This window comes from Canis lupus, chromosome 19, assembly GCF_003254725.2.
Source record: "Canis lupus dingo isolate Sandy chromosome 19, ASM325472v2, whole genome shotgun sequence".
NCBI lineage: Eukaryota > Metazoa > Chordata > Mammalia > Carnivora > Canidae > Canis > Canis lupus.
Window position 1 is genome coordinate 39,449,125 of NC_064261.1, and position 17,567 is coordinate 39,466,691.

General features: G+C 48.3%; 1 protein-coding gene across 1 annotated transcript in view; it reads right to left on the minus strand.

Moving 5' to 3' along the window:
* The window catches only part of LCT (lactase), a 51,769-nt gene that overhangs the window by 7,897 nt on the left and 26,305 nt on the right, over window positions 1-17,567 (minus strand). Inside the window, exons 7-13 of the mRNA XM_049097340.1 lie at window positions 14,754-16,304; window positions 13,678-13,946; window positions 8,791-9,081; window positions 6,558-6,756; window positions 5,044-5,246; window positions 2,888-2,997; window positions 450-584 (exon numbers count right to left, since the gene is read on the minus strand). Of these exons, the coding sequence (XP_048953297.1) occupies window positions 450-584; window positions 2,888-2,997; window positions 5,044-5,246; window positions 6,558-6,756; window positions 8,791-9,081; window positions 13,678-13,946; window positions 14,754-16,304 (2,758 nt within the window). The remainder of the gene's footprint in view (window positions 1-449; window positions 585-2,887; window positions 2,998-5,043; window positions 5,247-6,557; window positions 6,757-8,790; window positions 9,082-13,677; window positions 13,947-14,753; window positions 16,305-17,567) is intronic.

Genomic DNA, 17,567 nt, shown 5'->3' on the forward strand with positions numbered 1-17,567 from the left:
CACCCACGCAAGGGTTTTCTATTCTTGCTTTCTGATGTTTCCATCATGAGTGTATTTGTGTAATGCAAAAATAGTAGTTTGGCCTTTACCCTGAAAAGGGAATAAAACCCCAACTGTTTTTTATTTTGACTGAAATATATCTGATAAGTGAAACAAATGTGACAAAAGAAGAAAACCAAGGGAAGAAAGAGACTTGAAGATGTTTGACAAAAACTCCAAGCATGTCTGTCTCGGTGGGAAGTACCCTGGAAACCCTAGCTGGTGTGACTTGCAGACTCTCAAAGGTATTGCTTAGGTGATTAGGTATCTCGGGAGGGGACTTCTCTTCAGACCTCAGGATGTACGGCATCGGGAGGCAGCTTTCTGAGGCTGTGCAGTAAGAGCTGGGCAAAGGGGCACCTTGCGGTCTTCTCCAGGGATTATTCCAGGTGCCCTGTTGGCCAGCTTACCTGTCTGCATCAAAGGAGGAGATCCATGAGGCATAGTCAAGGTTGTAGGCCAGGATGGTGGTGTAGTGATTGAATCCAAAAAAGTCATAGGTGCCATTGATCCTCCTCTTCTCACTCTCCGTGAACTCCGGGAGCCTGGATGGAAGGAGCCATTTAGAGTGCAGGGCTTGAGCATCATGCTTTGGGGCAGGGGTGGGGGAGCATTCTAACCCACAGGCCTGGTGGTGACGAGGGGGGCAGCTGTCCAGAAGCAACGAGAGTCCCTCTAGCTATTGCTGAGAGCACCCGAGGCTCCTTCCACCAGACCATAAGCCTCACTTCCCTGTGTTGAGGCAGGGTCCTCTCTTCCTGTTGGCCAAGTGGAAATATAAGTGACTTTTATAAACCTTACCTCCAGGGCTACACACAGGGACCCCACGTACACACTGTACACAGACACATTTACTTCAAAAATTAACACGCAGTTTCTGATTTTGAAAATAACATCTCGGAGATACATCCCCTGAGATTAACCCTTCATGTTCACAAGGTTATAATATCTTGTAGTTTTTATTTCCATAATCTGCCCTTCCTAAGTTACTCCGTTTCTGTTGTGGTTTAGGCATGCCTCTTTTCTCCAAAGCCCATCGTTATTAGTAGGGGAACTACATTTAAAAATTTATTGATGTTAATAAATCGGTTTTACGGGACTTGGATGTTTACGCTCACATGATTTTACTACACTTTATTTTTTATTTTTTTTTTAAACATCTGATGGAGAACTTTCCACATGTAGTCTAAGTGAGGCTTTTTTACGGAATGTGACGGACATGCACTTGGGTGCAGCACCTACAGGTTCCACAGCCGGATCTCATTACGTATGTGTCCTGACAGGGACCCGGGGGCTGTTAGTTTAGGGTTGCCTGAGGATGACCCTGCTTAGACTCCGAACATTCTCATCTTGACTGAGATTTCTGCATAATTAACCTTCCCCCACTGGGGCTTCTGAAATGCTGGGAGCAAACTAAAGCCCAAACCCCTCACGCCCTCACTGTCCTGCCCAGGAGCCAGCAGTAGCTCTTTATGGCCTGTGACATCAAGGCTGAGCCCCTGTGGCCTTGCCCACCCACTATCACTGGGCCAGCCCCCCAGCTCTTAGTGGCAGGTACCCCACTCATTCCTACCAGGCCAGTGCGCACCCCCTTCCCCTCGGATGGAGCGCCCTCTGCTCTCCCACGCTCCGTTCACTGTCCTGGCCCAGCTTAACCGCCGTCCCACCTTGTCCGTGGGGTCTCCTGTCTCTACTCCGCCCGCTCTGACCTCATCTGAGTTTCTCTACATGAAGAAATCAGGGAAGAGACCCCCAAAGCGGTAAAGTTCCTCTCTTCCCCGCTGGCGTGCCGGCGGCCTGAGGAGCCAGATTTGGAAGCCCCTCCTTACGTGGACTGTACAGGGCCTGGCCCTGGCCCTGACCCGGGCACGCAGCAGGTGCTCAGGCGAGTTGTGTCGGACTAGCGTGCGGACGTGCCTGCTGGAGACCAGAGTCGGCAGTCAGACCTTACGGCACGGCCTGCGCAGCAGGACTTCCCCCAGCCGGGGCAGAGGTGCACTGTAGGGTCGGGGACTGGGTTACTGAGCCTGCGCCCCTGGGCTCCGTGAGGGGAAGCCTCACGGGCCATGTCAGGAATCCATGCCTTTAGAATTCCTTTTATCTTCCCTGTTCATGGTGGCTTGAGTTCCTTTGGAGCTTCAGGGTTTATTCCCGTAAGGCCAGGTCGCTCTGTCTCCTACACACGCCTCTAATCCCAGCTGGAGGACTCTTGAACCGAGTATGGGCCCTGGAGTCAAGTCCAGGTTTCAGATCCCAACTCAGTCACTTCAACTGCTGGGTAATCTTGCCGTATTCTTTGTGCCTCAGTTTATTCCTCTTTAAATAGGACTAAGAGCGCCCACAGAAGGTGGATAAACGTTAGGTGTCCATGTTGCTGTTACTCCCTTGACAGGAAGAGGAGTGGGCCACAAGTAGGACTGTTTGGGTGCAACCATCACCCCCTTGCTGGCCAAATGACAAAAAGGCACATGCCTGGCAGTGACCCACCGCTACCCACATTCACTCCTAGGGTGATAGTGACAGAGTAAATAAGATGATTTGAGGAACTTGTCCTTGCGTGAGGTACTGGGTTGCTAAGAAGTCGGTGCCCTTGAGACAGATTTCCTGGCTGTTCTACAGAGTAATAACGTCCCACCTACCTCTTTCGAACACCTAGCAAGGCCCTGTCCTCAGCTCAGAGCTTCACACGCACAGTCGTTCAGTGTCCCCAGCAAGCAGGGCAGCTGAGAGAGAGCAGGCCTAAAGCAGGCCTCTCCAACCCCAACGGCCACACTCTCCCCACAGCGTCCACCGGGAGCCTCCACAGACCAAACCTCCCCCTGACCTTTCCCTGGGCGCATGGACCTACCGAGACTTGGTGAGGCCGGCAGCCAGGCTCCTGTCACGGATCCGTGTCTTCATCACCTCGTTGTAATCGCCGTTCTTGAAAATAGGGTGTGCAAACCAGCCTCCCATAAACTGCAGGTGGGGTTGAGGATGACAGCGGTGGCATCAGCTAGGGGGCATTCCAGGAGGCCACAGCTTCCCGCCCAAAAGTCCGTGACCTCAGAACCACCCCCTCCTCCCACCCCCACCCCCTCTTAAACTCGCCATCTCCTCACGGCTTAAATGCCCACAGGCCCCATCTGCTGTGGCTGGGAAGGGCAGGGCTGCATCTTCAACCCCTGCAGATCAAAAGGAGGCGCTGAGGACTGCCTCGGACTCCAGAGGTGCTGCCTGGCTGCCCTTGCTGGGGGCCCACGAGAAACTGGGAGAGACCAGAAGCCTCTAGGCTGTGGGTTTCCTCTTACCACAAAGCAGATCCTTCCCCATCATCCTAGGGATCAACCAGAACTTTCTGTGGAGGGCGAGTTGGAAGGCTTTCCTGGCTGCTCAAGGCAAAGGGTGATTCTTCATGGGCTCTGGATTCACAGTCAATCCAACTTTTGGGGAACTTTTCAAGCTATGTTCTTGAATGGGGTCTAGGCCATTCTTACCTTTAGGGAGGACATGTGGCGCCCAGGTGCTATGATGCTGGGGTCCTGAGGCTTTTTCGGTCTCTCCCCCTCCCCCCCTTCCCTGCTGGCTGATGCCTGAAATGTGGGCTGAGGGTAGCCTCTCAGGAGGCTTTGGAACACACACACACTGGCAAAAGAGGCTTTGCACACTTGAGGTAGGAGAGTGCTCCTTCCTGGGGTAGCTGGTTTTAGGGTATGTGTGTCTCATGACTCTGGGCCGCAGTTTCACAGTTCAACAACTGGCTCATTCTAATGAGATTAGAGCCTAACATTTCCTGAGTTTTGGGGTTTTGATTTCAGGAAAATTATTGCTCGAATTTACCAGTTCTGTGAGGCTAAAATGAGAGATGCATTATTTTTGTTCTAAGACTTAGAACAGTGGACTGACAAATGGGAAAATTAAGCTCTTATTTGCTTTCATTAATTTGATCACTGTTACCAAGTTCTGTGAAGTCTGGCAAACTAAGACCCATGTTGTCCCCTCAGAATGCCGCTGTCGTCAAGCTCCTCCACAGAGCCTTTTAAAAGTGGGGGCCAGTGAAGAGAGAGAGGCCCTTGGCTTTCTTTTCTAAAGATGCTGAAGCACCAGAGAGGGTGCTTTCTAACCCTGTCAGAGACTCTAGCAAGAGCCAGGGAAATGCTGAACCCTGACAACGGCCTTGCTTTTCTCTCCTCATGTCAGGGCCTCACACTGAAGAAAGGATCGGCCATTTTGTTGGCATCCGGTTTCTAGTGACTCTACTTTTTTCCTTTTATTAAAGATTTATTTATTTTAGAGAGAATGTGAGCATCAATGGGGGGGAAGGACAGAGGGAAAAGGAGAATCTTAAGCAAACTCCATGCTGAGCATGGAGCCCCATGCAGAGCTTGATCTGACAACCTTGAGGTCATGACCTGAGCCGAAATCAAGAGCTGGACGCTTAAGCAACTGGGCCACCCAGGTGCCCCGTGACTCTTACTTTCAAGGAGCAAAATTCCATGACCAAAGATGCATGTAAAGATGTTAAACTCACAGAATTGGAAAATTATGGGCACTAATGAGTTTCACAGATCTAAAGGCCCCCCAACTCAAGGAATTCTTAGGGTGAATAAATAAAATTAGATGGTGACACCTACAGGTGGGTGAAGTGGGACACTGCAGCCCAGCTCTCTCAGCTACTATAGTCAAATAGGAGACTGAAGAGATGGAATTCCTGTTCGTCAGCTCCAAGCCAGCATTTTATGCAGCAAGGGCTATACATAAAATGATTTTTAAGATTTAAAAGAAAACTCAACCCCAAAGAACTTGGATCACAGCTGACCTGTGATATAGATAGGTCGTCTCTGCTTCATAGATGAGAAAACTAATGTATAAAAATGTTTAGGTGATTTTTCACAAAATCAGGTAATAGCAAAACAGGGTCTTGAACCTAAATCTTTGTTTTGCAATCTAATTCCATTTCCATTAGCTCATGACAGGAAGGAGAAACAGGCAAGCGTATTAACAAAGCCCAGGGGAGAAACAGACCTGAACGTATCTCCTGGCTGCTTCCACATCCTGCTGGTTAGAGGGGTCTCTGGGCTCAGCCCAGTCACTGCTGATGGTGATGGAAATCACGCCACCTTGACTGGCCCGGTACACGTCGTTGTACAGGTGCCAGGCCTCAGCGTGAGCCTTTATTAGGTTGTGGCCAACAACGTAGGGGGCAGTGCCAGGCCTAAAGGAGATTCCTGGAAATGCACACATGGATGTCAACAAGGAATGAACACGGCCAAGAAAATCACTCTCTCCCCACAGACGGCTTCTACGTTTGAAAGAGTGTAGATTTCGGTGTTAGGAGGAAGGGAATTGAAATCCTTCACTTGTTTCTAGCTGGCTAACTTTGGGTAATTCAGTCTTTCAGTTTCCTCCTTGCAAAGTGAGCAATAAGAAAGTTGTTGTGAGAAGGCAAGGAGACTGTGTATGTGAAGCACCTAGCAGCACTGTCTGGTGAGAAGATACTCGGTAAATGTTGGTTTCTGTAACCTTCTCAAAGAATGGCTCCTACATCTCAGGCCGGTTTCCCAGCAGAGTACGTGCCTTGGGAGTTTGACATCCTGGCGCGCTCTGGGGAACCTACAGTGGAAGTAAGGGTTGGAGAATTCAGCTGGTAGAAGCAGCTGACACAGACTCCTTGAGAGCGAACATCGTGAGACAGGTCAGCTCTCACGTACTGAAGGAAGTTGAAGGAATGGTAAACCAAAGCACCAGCCGAGGACCAATGGGAGATAAATGTAACAATCTGTGGCTCTTTCCAGCATTTACATGGGATCCCAAGGAATCATGTGAACGCAGATTCACTCTTCTGCTCAGAACTAGAGAAAAGGTGAACTGGATGGTTCTAAAGGGACAAGGACAGATCCACAATCCCTGATTCAAAACTCTTAGGAAAAAAAAAAAAAAAAACCTTTAGGGTCCATGTGGTCTGGAAGTACAAGAGTTTTGTGTGTTAGAAAAGTACTAAGTTGCACGTAACATATTTACACATCACAGCACCCAGGACAGCTCTCTGTAATCAAGGACCGGAACGTGCCTGCAGCAGAAACGTCCACACTAAGTAAGATAATGCCCATAAGCAGCCTCGTATCGGTTCAAGTCAGGATGAGCTCAGGTCAGCCAAATCCATTATTGGAAACGTTTGGATTTTGAAGTTGCAGAAAACACAGTGTGGACCTATACAGTCTGATGGCTCATCCTTTCCTACCTCGGTTAGTCCCGGTCTCCGATCTCAGGGAGCTTCCCATCTGAGGCGGGCCAAAAAAGCACAAAGAAATGAAGCCATTTGGACATACCAAGATGTAAAATCCACGTTTAGGAAAAAGCGGTGCCAGAAGGGGCACGCTGCTGCCTGTCAGGCAGCCTTGAATAAGCGGCAGGGATTCCGAGGCACTGCCATGGAGCTTTCCTGGCCTCCTCTTCCAGTGCCACCTGGATTTCAAGTCTTAGTGGGGCTGAGGATGCCACGCTCCAAAGAGCTGACAAGTGGAGCCTGGGCCCCTTACCTGGAGCTGCTGTCCCGTAGCCATAGCCCTGGGTTGCGATGACAAAGGGCTCATTCAGAGTGATCCAGAACTTCACCTTGTCCCCCAGCCTCTGGAAGAGCACGTCTGCATACTCTTTAAAGCGCTGCACAATGGTCTCATTCTCCCAGCCCCCAACATCCTGGAGTGCCTGGGGCAGGTCCCAGTGGTAAATGGTCACCTGTGGAAAAAGCAAGACCCGCAGTTCCATCAGTCTCCTTTCACGGGAACTCACGGGTCCTGTAAGCACCAGCACAGATGCTACCAACGCAGAGAATGAAAAGGCAAAACAGCTCACAGGTTCGGGGGCGGGAGTGGGGGGGGCGGAGTGGCAGGGACAGCAGTGCTGGTGTGTGGGAGTCACATCTGGGTCTGAGAAGCCTGGTTTGAGTCCCGGCTCTGCCACCTATGAGCCGTGTGACCCTGGCTCAGGCACTAAGATGTGCACGCACGTCATGGAATTCTTGTGGGGCCTGCGTCACGTAGCAGAGCCCGTGACAAGTGGCCGACACCGGGCAGCTCTTCAGTGTTGCCTCGGTGGTCGTCAGGAATTAGAAACGCCAGCGCTCCAGAACCCGCCTGGGTAGGCTGCTGAGCGCTGAGGCTCTGAGGCTCGAGGAGGAGCGTGGAGGTGTTTTGCTTATAAAGGGGGGACACCCCGGAAACATCATCCAGTGTATCTGGAGGTTCTTCCTGTGGAGCCGGGAATACCTTGCTGGAGGCGGCTCCCTGGCCATATCCACGTCACCCTTCCTGCCTCCTGGCCTTCCCCTTGATGACCTCACACACCCCCATGTGGGCTAAGCCTGGTCTCCACTGGGCCACTAACCATCTTCAGCCCAGACACAGTCTCCCTTTACATGGCAGACCCTTCCCCGGCCCACGTATCCATTCAGACTCTCCTCTCTATTCTTTTTTTTCTTTTTTTTTTTTTAAGATTTTATTTATTTATTCATGAGAGAGAGAGAGACAGGCAGAGGGAGAAGCAGGCTCCATGCAGAGAGCCCGATGCAGGACTCGATCCCAGGTCTCCAGGATCAGGCCCTGGGCCCAAGGCAGGCGCTAAACCGCCGAGCCACCCAGGGATCCCCTCTCCTCTCTATTCAAGACCCACACCTCCCTGAAGCTTTCCGTGCCCAACGCTTTCCCTTTCCAAGCGTCTCAATGCCCTCAAAGACTGTTCCACTGTTGGCCCTGAGCTATGTGCTCTCTGATGTTCTGAACTGTGTGTGATGAAGTTCATTGTCCGCTGAGACCGTGGGGTCCTGCAGGCAGCCACCTGGCCATGTTCTCTCTCCGCATTCAGTGTAAGAAGTGCTGCATGGCTGGTTCGCTCCTGCAATGTTATCAGTATGAGGGAAGAAGTCCAGAGAGCACTTTATTTAGGGGGGAAAATAGTAACATGGAGATGACATTCTGGCCGCAGTATGTAATCGCAGCCAGAGGAGCAGGGGAAACGCCGAGCTTCACAGAACCGTGCCCTCCAGTGCTTTACCACATATGGCCCAGGTGAAGAGGAAAAGTGTTCTTAGGCTCCCAATTTTAAAATTTTGGTGAGAGCAAAGTAAGCTCACAAGTGAGCATAATAACTAGCTGAAACACACACACCCTTTAGCTGCAGTAATTCTGCTCCTAGGACTACAGGCTATTTAACCCATGTGAAATTACATATGTCTGTGATTACTCAATGCACTCGTGGTTAAAATGGCAAAAGACTGGGAACATCACAGGGAAGAGTTGACAAACAGGAAAGAAAGTAGGGTACAAATAGAATTCCATATGACTTTAAAAGAAAAAAGAATCAACGAGGAGATATGGATATGGAAATATATGTCAGCAATACTGTTAAATAAAAGCAAATAGGCTTTTAAAACTGCATGTATGTCACCAGTATGAAAAAAGAGGAGGAAGGGAACAAACATGCACACATGTAGACATTTCCTGGCTAATCTATGCAAAAGAAGGACATGGGAACCTAGCAAACTTGGCTGCCTTGAGGCAGGGGAACTGGCTGGCTGGGGGTCAGAGATGGAAGGAAAATCATCACTGTGGACTCTCACACTTTTTAAATTCTGCACCATGTGAATTTACTGACAGCTCAAAAATTGAATCTGAAAACAGCATTTTGTTTTTGTAACATGGAGCTCCCTGGCCCAGCAGGCCCCACCCCCACCATTTGGACTTGACCAAGGCCTGACTGGGGACCCGACTTCACCTGGGGCTTGATATTGGCGGCCAGCAGAGCGTCGATGAGCCGCACATAGTAGTTGAGGCCTGCTTCATTGACGTACTTGTTGGTTCCATCTGGGAGGACACGAGACCAGGAGACAGAGAAGCGGTAGTGGGACACACCCAGGTTCTGCAGGGCGACCACGTCCTCAGCAATCTTGTGATAACTGTCACAGGCCACATCTCCATTGTCATCATTCCCAATCTTCAGTGGTGTGTGAGAAAACGTGTCCCAAATACTGAGTCCTTTGCCATCTGCTCTCCATGCACCTTCAACCTCAAGGGGACAAGACATGGTCTAGGTTATATGCTGTCAAGCCCTCCCAAGTTCCTTTGTCAACAAGGGAGTCGTGAATCAGGATGCAGGTCAGCGCTACCTCTGGGAAACTTCTCTAGCCACCCGTCTGATTTCCGAATTCCTACAGCTTTCTGTACACACTTTCTGTCCATCCTGGCACTGTCTCTCTGCATCACACTGTTACGAAAGTGCCAACTGACTTCCAGGATATTGTGTCTTTCATCTTGGTGTCCCAGCACTTAACACAGCAGTGTCTGGTGTATGGCAGGTGCTCACTGAAAGTCTGAATGAACAATTGCACATACCTCCACCCCCAATCATGGTCAAACAAATACCAGTGATGCCAGGAGTGGAAGCAGAATTTCTAATCAGGACCTTTATCACCGTTTCTGTGCCTCCTTTACTCTTCCCACCTACCTTATACAGAAAGTGACCATAAGTCACTGGGCAAATGCTTACTTACAGACTTAGGTAATGTGATACATACAAGTTCTAGTATTTAATTTTTCTATTTTTTATTTATTTTGGAAACAGCAAGTGTGCACAAGCAGGGGTGGGGGGAGGGGCCGAGGGAAAGGGAAAGAGAATCCCAAGCAGACTCCCACCAAGCAAGGCACCTGACTCAGGGCTCCATCCCACAACCTTGAGATCATGACCTGAGCCAAAAATCAAGAGTCAATGTTTAACTGACTGGGCCACCCAGGTGCCCCTATTTTACTTTAAAGCACTACAGCACATATGCTGTGATATTATGTAACTGGATGCAGCTAAGGTAGTGTTGGCATCCCAAGAACACACGCCCAGGCTTGGCCTGCACAGCCTCCATGCAAGTGGCAGGTCCCGGGCCAGCAGGCATGCACCAGTGCATGAAATAGCTTTGGTGGCAACGAGATTAGTTAATGCAGGGGGATGGAGAAAATAAGTGACAATGGTGAGGCTATTAGGAACTAGATTTTTTGCCATTAGAGAAAGGAGATACAAATACAGGTAACGGGAAGGCTAGCATGAAGCCTGTGGAGTTGGATTGGAATTGGACATTGGTATGAAGTCTTTTTTTTTCCAATCTATATAGAGCTGGGGTGGATGTAGAAATACATATAAGTGCACATGTGTTTGTGCACGTGTACACACATGTATTTCCTGGATCTGTCTACTGTGAGGGCTGAGGAATGCTGACACCCCAGTAGCAGTGAGCACACCTAGCAGTTAGCCTTCAGTTTCTAAATGCTCCTGTCCAGGAGAAGAGGCCAGGGCTCATTAGAGAAAGGGAGGGTTACAGGGCTCGGGCAGTAAAGGTCCAAGATGATCCTGGAACATTCTGTACCAGAATGAACTAAGGAAGTGACCAAAGAATTATAGGCCATGTGAAAAGGACACAGGATCTGGCTAAAAGGCACTCTCCATGGTAAAATGTGGAAAAATGTGAACATCTGAATACCTAATAATAGCAGAAGTATAACTCATTGAATAAAATAGGACTCCATGAGGCCATACTGATGCATATTTATATAATATGAATAAATAGAAAAGCCAGAGCTTGACCTTTTTGTTGAATGCCACTTAACAAACACAAGAGGAATAATGAAATGAGAAAATCACCATTCGTCAGCGATCACAGTAATAACCAATTCAGGCAAAAATTATCAACAGTTGTTAGAACTAGTGGGTAAAATTTGATGAGGAATAGGTTATAGAGTATCCAAGTAGTTTGCCACAAAATACTTATTATAACTACAAAAAACTTACTAATCTTATGATAGAGAAACCTGGCAAATACTTTCTCATTCAAGGAATGAAATCTGTTTCATATACATACTATATGTGTGTGTGTGTGTGTGTGTGTGTACACACGTATATATACTATATATGTATAAACACACGGAAAATAAGGCAAATGGTAAAATTTTAACAGTTGACAAATATGAGGAAAGAATACATAGGAGTCCTCTACTATTTTTGCAACTTTCCTGTATGTTAAAAGATTTCCAAATAAAAAGGTTTTAAAAAGAACGCATGATCAGGGCCGCCAAGGTGGCAAAGCAGGTTAAGCATCTGACTCTTGGTTTTGGCTCAGGTCATGATCTCAGGGTTGTGGGATCGACAACGTGAAGTCTGCTTACGATGGTCTCTCCTCCTCCCTCTTCTCACCACGCCCCCCGCCCAGTGTTCACTCGTTTCTCTAAAATAAATAAATAAATAAATCTTAGAAAAAGAGAAAAAGTGAACAATCAGGCTGTGTCTAATCAGGAAGTCCACACTATAAGCACGTCTCATTAATTCTTGCTTCATACGTGACACTTTGCTGATTAGACAAGTTAATATCACAAATGGTGACAATCATGCCTGCTGACTGCCTGATGAATAGAAATGGGTGCTTGCTGATGCCAGTTTACTCACTCAAGATGTGGGCTGGCCCAAAGCTTTTCAAGACACTCCTTTCCTTGCATGGACAGGGCTTAAGAGTCCTACAGGGTCTGAAACCTGTGCCGGAGAATACATTCCTAACCCTTCCTGTGTCCAGCCATGAACTTGTGGGGCAGTGGTTCTCACCCAGGGCCTATTTATTTTGTCCCTGAAGAGACATTTAGCAATGACTGGCAACATTTTTAACTGTTACAGCTTGGGGAGGAATCTACTGACCTCTAGTGGGTACAGAGCAGGGATGCTACTAATCACCCCGCAGCGCAGAGGAAAGCCTCGCAAAAAGGAATTATCCATGCAAATGTCAATCAGGCCAAAGTGGAGAAAACCCTGTACAGTGGATTCTGTTGGCATGAAGTAAGAGTAAGAGAATGGGGTGTCCGAAATCCTGGCATTTCCTGGAGTGATTCTTTCACTCAAGGTGTCGGCCAGGATACGTGAATAGTCTTTGTATCTGTGCATTTATTTTTTTTTCTGTGCATTAGCAATGTCCAGATTTCACAGAGGAAGACATACACACGGCCAACAAGCATGTGAGAAAATGCTCTGCATCACTTGCCATCAGGGAAATACAAATCAAAACCACAATGAGATACCACCTCACACCAGTGAGAATGGTGAACATTAACAAGACAGGAAACCACAAATGTTGGAGAGGATGCGGAGAAAGGGGAACCCTCTTGCACTGTTGGTGGGAATGTGAACTGGTGCAGCCACTTTGGAAAACTGTGTGGAGGTTCCTCAAAGAGTTAAAAATAGACCTGCCCTACGACCCAGCAATTGCACTGCTGGGGATTGACCCCAAAGATACAGATGCAGTGAAACGCCAGGACACCTGCACCCCGATGTTTCTAGCAGCAATGTCCACAATAGCCAAACTGTGGAAGGAGCCTCGGTGTCCATCCACAGATGAAGGGATAAAGAAGCTGTGGTCTATGTATACAATGGAATGTTCCTCAGCCATCAGAAAGGATAAACACCCACCATTTGCTTTGACATGGATGGAACTGGAGGGTATTATGCTGAGTGAAATGAGTCAGTCGGAGGACAAATACTATATGGTCTCATTCATTTGGGGAGTATAAAAAATAGTGAAAGGGATTAAAGGGGAAAGGAGAGAAAATGGATGGGAAATATCAGAGAGGGAGACAGAACATGAGAGACTCCTAACTGAGAAACAAACTAGGGGTGGTGGAAGGGGAGGTGGGTGGGGGGTTGGGGTGACTGGGTGACAGGCACTGAGGGGGGCACTTGATGGGATGAGCACTGGGTGTTATGCTATATGTTGGAAAATTGAACTCCAATGAAAAAAATAAAAATAAAAAAATAAAGTAGAAAATGTAATAAAAAAGGGGGAGCTCTCCCCTGCATCTAAAAATGACCCCAATGTCCAGATGGCAGAATGTGGTCTGAGACTTCATGGCAACCCAGCAGCGCGGTCTGGGACGAGCCAACCCTCACCCGCCTCGGATACATCAGCAGCTCTAGCTGGCTAGAAAACACCCCCGGCTGCGCACACCGAGTCAGGTCAGCTCACAGCACTGACCCCAACCAGGTTCCACGAGAGCGCACAGAGCACCCCCTCCTGCCTCAAAGGAAATAAACGGAGGCAGAGGATACAAAGCGGGGACTCCCCACTAACTGCCTGGGCCAGTCACTCTGCTTTTTATCTTTTGTTTTTCTGGGAAAAAGCATAACCCCTATATCTTCTGTATGAGTGAGTTTGGTTTGGCGTGCGTCAGCTAGCAACGTGATGCCGTCAGGACACCGAGACTAGCCCAGGCCCACGTGACAGCCATTTTGAGCAAACTGCCTGCTTGGAAGGGACTAGGTAAGAAATAGACCTATTCCAGCAGAGAATCTTCCTGTTTGCACGTCGCTGCCTAAGTGTTCGTGCCCAGATTCACCTGCTCCATCTCGCCTGCCAACACCTGTCTCAGCATGGCCCTCGAAACCCCGCTGGTCTGCCTGAATCTGTGGATGTGAAGAAACGGGGCTGAAGGAAGAGGGCCTCCCAGACCCCCTGCACGGCATCTATACTTCCCTCCCCAGGGCTGTGAGAAGCCCGTGTCCCTGCCCTCCCAGCCCCGAGCCAACAGCCTGGCACGTAATAGGTACGCAACACATGTTGCTGAACTGCCCTGGACTTCTCACCTGATACGCAGCAGTGGCTGCACTCCAGATGAAGCCCTCGGGAAAATGTCCATAGAGAAACTCATCTTCCTTGGGCAGCGGCATGCCGTTGTTGGTGATGACCTCTGTGTAGTACCTGGCGGAGGCTCTTGCCGTGCGAGGCCTATTTCTGTTGTTGAAATCAACATGGTACAGTCCAAACTTGACTGTGTAGCCATTCAGCCACTCAAAGTTGTCCATCAGAGACCACGCAGAATATCCTCGAAGGTCTACGCCGTCAAGTCTATAGGCTGGGAACATTCCAAAGGGAGCAGAGAAGAGCTTTACACCAGGAGGGTGAGGTCCCCAAGAAGCCCGGCCAAGACTAGCATCTCACTCAAGACAATAGCCTCAACCATTAACCTGTGCACACAGCTAATGTGTGCCCAGACAGACAAGTCACCTTGTCCTTTTTGCCAGCACTGGTGCCCTCATAGCAATAATTAATGACTGATCTTTGCAAAATCATATTCTTTTTTGGGGTAAAGGGACATATCTCAAATCAAGACTCTCAGCGCACTTTAGAAGTTAAACATACAAATGTGAATTAGAGAAGGGTTTCTTGTTCTGGAGTTCATGGAACTCACCAGAATATAAGCTCCCCATCCTTTTGTTCACTGCTCTTAGGATAGAACTTGTCACATAGTGGTTGCTCAATAAGGAACGGATGGACCCACGAAAATTCTCTGTATGCCTGGGAAGATGACCACATCCTTTTTCCAGTTTCCAAAGGGATACGTAACCCCAGATGGGAAAAGAATTATGGAGTTAGGGCCAAAGAGAGACTTGTCAATGGTGTGTAGCCCACTCTGTCAAACCATGTCAGGCACATGACATATGGCTGCTGAAGATTCTGTAAGGGGGATAGGAATTCTCACATATGGGGATGCCTGGGTGGCTCAGCGGTTGAACGCCTGCCTTCAGCCCGGGGCCCCGGGATCGAGTCCCGCATTGGGCTCCCCGCATGGGGCCTGCTTCTCCCTCTGCCTGTCTCTGCCTTTGTCTCTGTGTCTCTCATGAATAAATAAAATCTTTTTTAAAAATGAATTCTCACGTACCTTTCAAAGCTTCATTGATGTAGGTTTTGTGATAAAATATCCTATCGGTATCGTCCACTTTGGGATTTCCCAGCCCCACCCCGTTTTCAGTGATGTAAATGGGGATGTCCCCGTACTCTTCCTTGATCCAGTTGAGCAGCCTTCGCGTGCCCCAGGGTGCAGCTCTGTTCACGGCTGTGGAAGGCCACGAGGAGTCCTCCTCCTCGGTGGTCTCCCGGTCCTCTTCATAGGAGGGTGGATTTAACCTGGGTGTCTTGTGCTGCACGATTCTGGAGGAGTAGGTATTGAGGCAGAAAACATCAGCTGTAGCTCGGATGTAGCTCTTCTCTTCCTCGGTGAAGCTTGGCAGGCGGGAGGTGGCTAAGTGTTGAAGCTCACTCCTATTCCCCACTTTCCACTTCATGGCATCAGGATAGTCTCCATTTCGGAAAATAGGGTGGGCGAACCAGCCCAGGGAAAACTGCAGGGTTCGGTCAGCTGCCTCCACGTCCCTCGGGAGCTCCGGTGACTTGGGCTCTGCCCAGTGTGTACTGAGGCTCAAAGAGATGACCCCCTTCTGTTCCTGCCTGTATTTCTCATCATAAGTGTGATAGACTTTGGCATGAGCTTTGATAATTGCATGGCCAATCCTGTAAGGTGCCCAGCCTGGGTCTTTCACCTTTGGAGGAAAATCCCCTGAGCCGTAACCTAACCATGCCTGGTATGTGGGCTCATTGAAGGTCATCCAGAACTTGACTCTGTCCCCAAAGGTCTGGAAACAAAAGTCTGCATAGCTGTTAAACAACTCAATCAAGGAAGGATTTTCCCAGCCTCCAATATCCTGGAGGGCCTGGGGCAGGTCCCAGTGGAATAGGGTCACCATGGGTGAGATGTTGCTTGCCACCAAGCCATTGATCAGTCTGTTGTAATAATCAACACCATATCTGTTGATAGAACTGTTTCTCCCTGTTGGGAAAATCCGAGACCAGGAGAGAGAGAAGCGATAGGCCTTCACCTTCAAAGCTCGAAGCATATTCAGATCGGCATCCAATTGGTTATAGCTGTCACAGGCGATGTCTCCGGTGGAATTGTCTTTCACGTTGTTCCCTGGTGTGTGGGTGAAGTTATCCCAGATGCTGGGACCTTTGCCATCAGCATCCCAAGCCCCCTCGATCTGATAGGCTGATGAGGACACGCCCCACAGAAAGTCATCCCGGAAAGTGCCGTGGTAGAACAAATCTCTTTCAAACTTGGGTTGGTTGGAGAACTTTTCCCAAACTACTTTAGCCTTGGAGGGCACGTCAGATGGAAAAGGGAAGGCTCTGATTTTAGTTGGAAAGTCGGCCGTACGGGGTGGTGGCAGGCTCTTGACTACCTCGGGAAGGAAACCGTTCTTTTCAATGATGCTGGTGAAAAAGTAGGCAGATTTCCTGGGAGTCCTTGGCTTGCTGCTGTCATTGAAGTTAACGTGGTGCAGCCCAAACCTCTGGCTGTAACCAGAGGGGCCTTCGAAGCCATCTATGAGGGAACGAGCGATGTAAGCTCGAACATCCACCAGGTCCTCCTTGATGGCTATGGGGAAAAACATAACTCAGGATTATTTTAAAGTCTCTATTACTGTATGCACATTTTGGAGGGGACTTAGGTTACCTCAAAATGTTAACCCTTTTTCCCTAGAATAATAGAAAAAAATCCACAAGACTCTACAAAATCATCAGGCCACATCTGTGGTCATAAATCTCAGTCCAGAGGAGCATCCCTGTCTTAAAATGAATATGAGAATGTGTCCCATTTGCTATTATTAGGGCTCCCTGAATTTTCATAGAATGCACAAATATTTAAAATGTACTTTGGTTTTTCCTCATATTTAGCAATACTGACATAAAATGATCACATATCCCATCTTAAAAAAGAGAAATGAAGCCTACAGTAAGGTATTTCCTGGTACAATGGGTTGAATAGTGGTCCCCAAAAAGATATGTCCAAATCTTAACTTCCCATACCAATGAATGTAATATTATTTGGAAAAGGGGTCTTTGTAGATGTAATTAGGATCTTACAATGAGCTCATCCTGCATTAACCAGGTGAGTCTGAAATTCAATGACAAGTATCCTTAAAAGAGAAATAGGGAAGGTCCACATGAAGATGAAGGCAGAGATTGGGGTGATGCAGCCACTAGCCAGGGAATGCCTGGAACTACCAGAGGCTGAAAGAGGCAAGGAAGGAGCCTACTCTGGAGACTTCAGAGGAATAGTGGCCCTACTGACATCTCCATTTTGGACATTTGGCCTCTAGAACCACGAGAGAAGGAAAAGAAAGAAAAGAGGGAAAGTCTAGTGAGTCAACCACAAACCAGCTTCAGAGTAAAGCAATGGCTTTGGGCTCAAAATGGGAACCAGCAAAGTATTAAGCCCTATTTTTATCAGGTTACACAGCCTCTCAACAAACATTGATTGTATAAGAAGTAGATCATTCATGTATTTTATATAGTTCATTTAATCATTCAATAAATAATTTAGTAAGCACCTACTTCATCCCAGTCAGTAATAGTCTCTGGAAACATAAAGATGAACAGGAGCCTCATAGGTTAGTAGATATTGCTTAGACAGAAATAGAAAGGAAAAAAAAAAAAAAAAAAGGAAACAGGCCTATGGTGGGCAGCCCGGGTGGCTCAGCGGTTTAGCACCACCTTCAGCCCAGGGCATGATCCTGAGACTAGGGATCGAGTCCCACGTTGGGCTCCCTGCATGGAGCCTGCTTCTCCCTCTGCCTGTGTCTCTGCCTCTCTCTCTCTCTCTCTCTGTCTCTCATGAATAAATAAATAAAATCTTTAA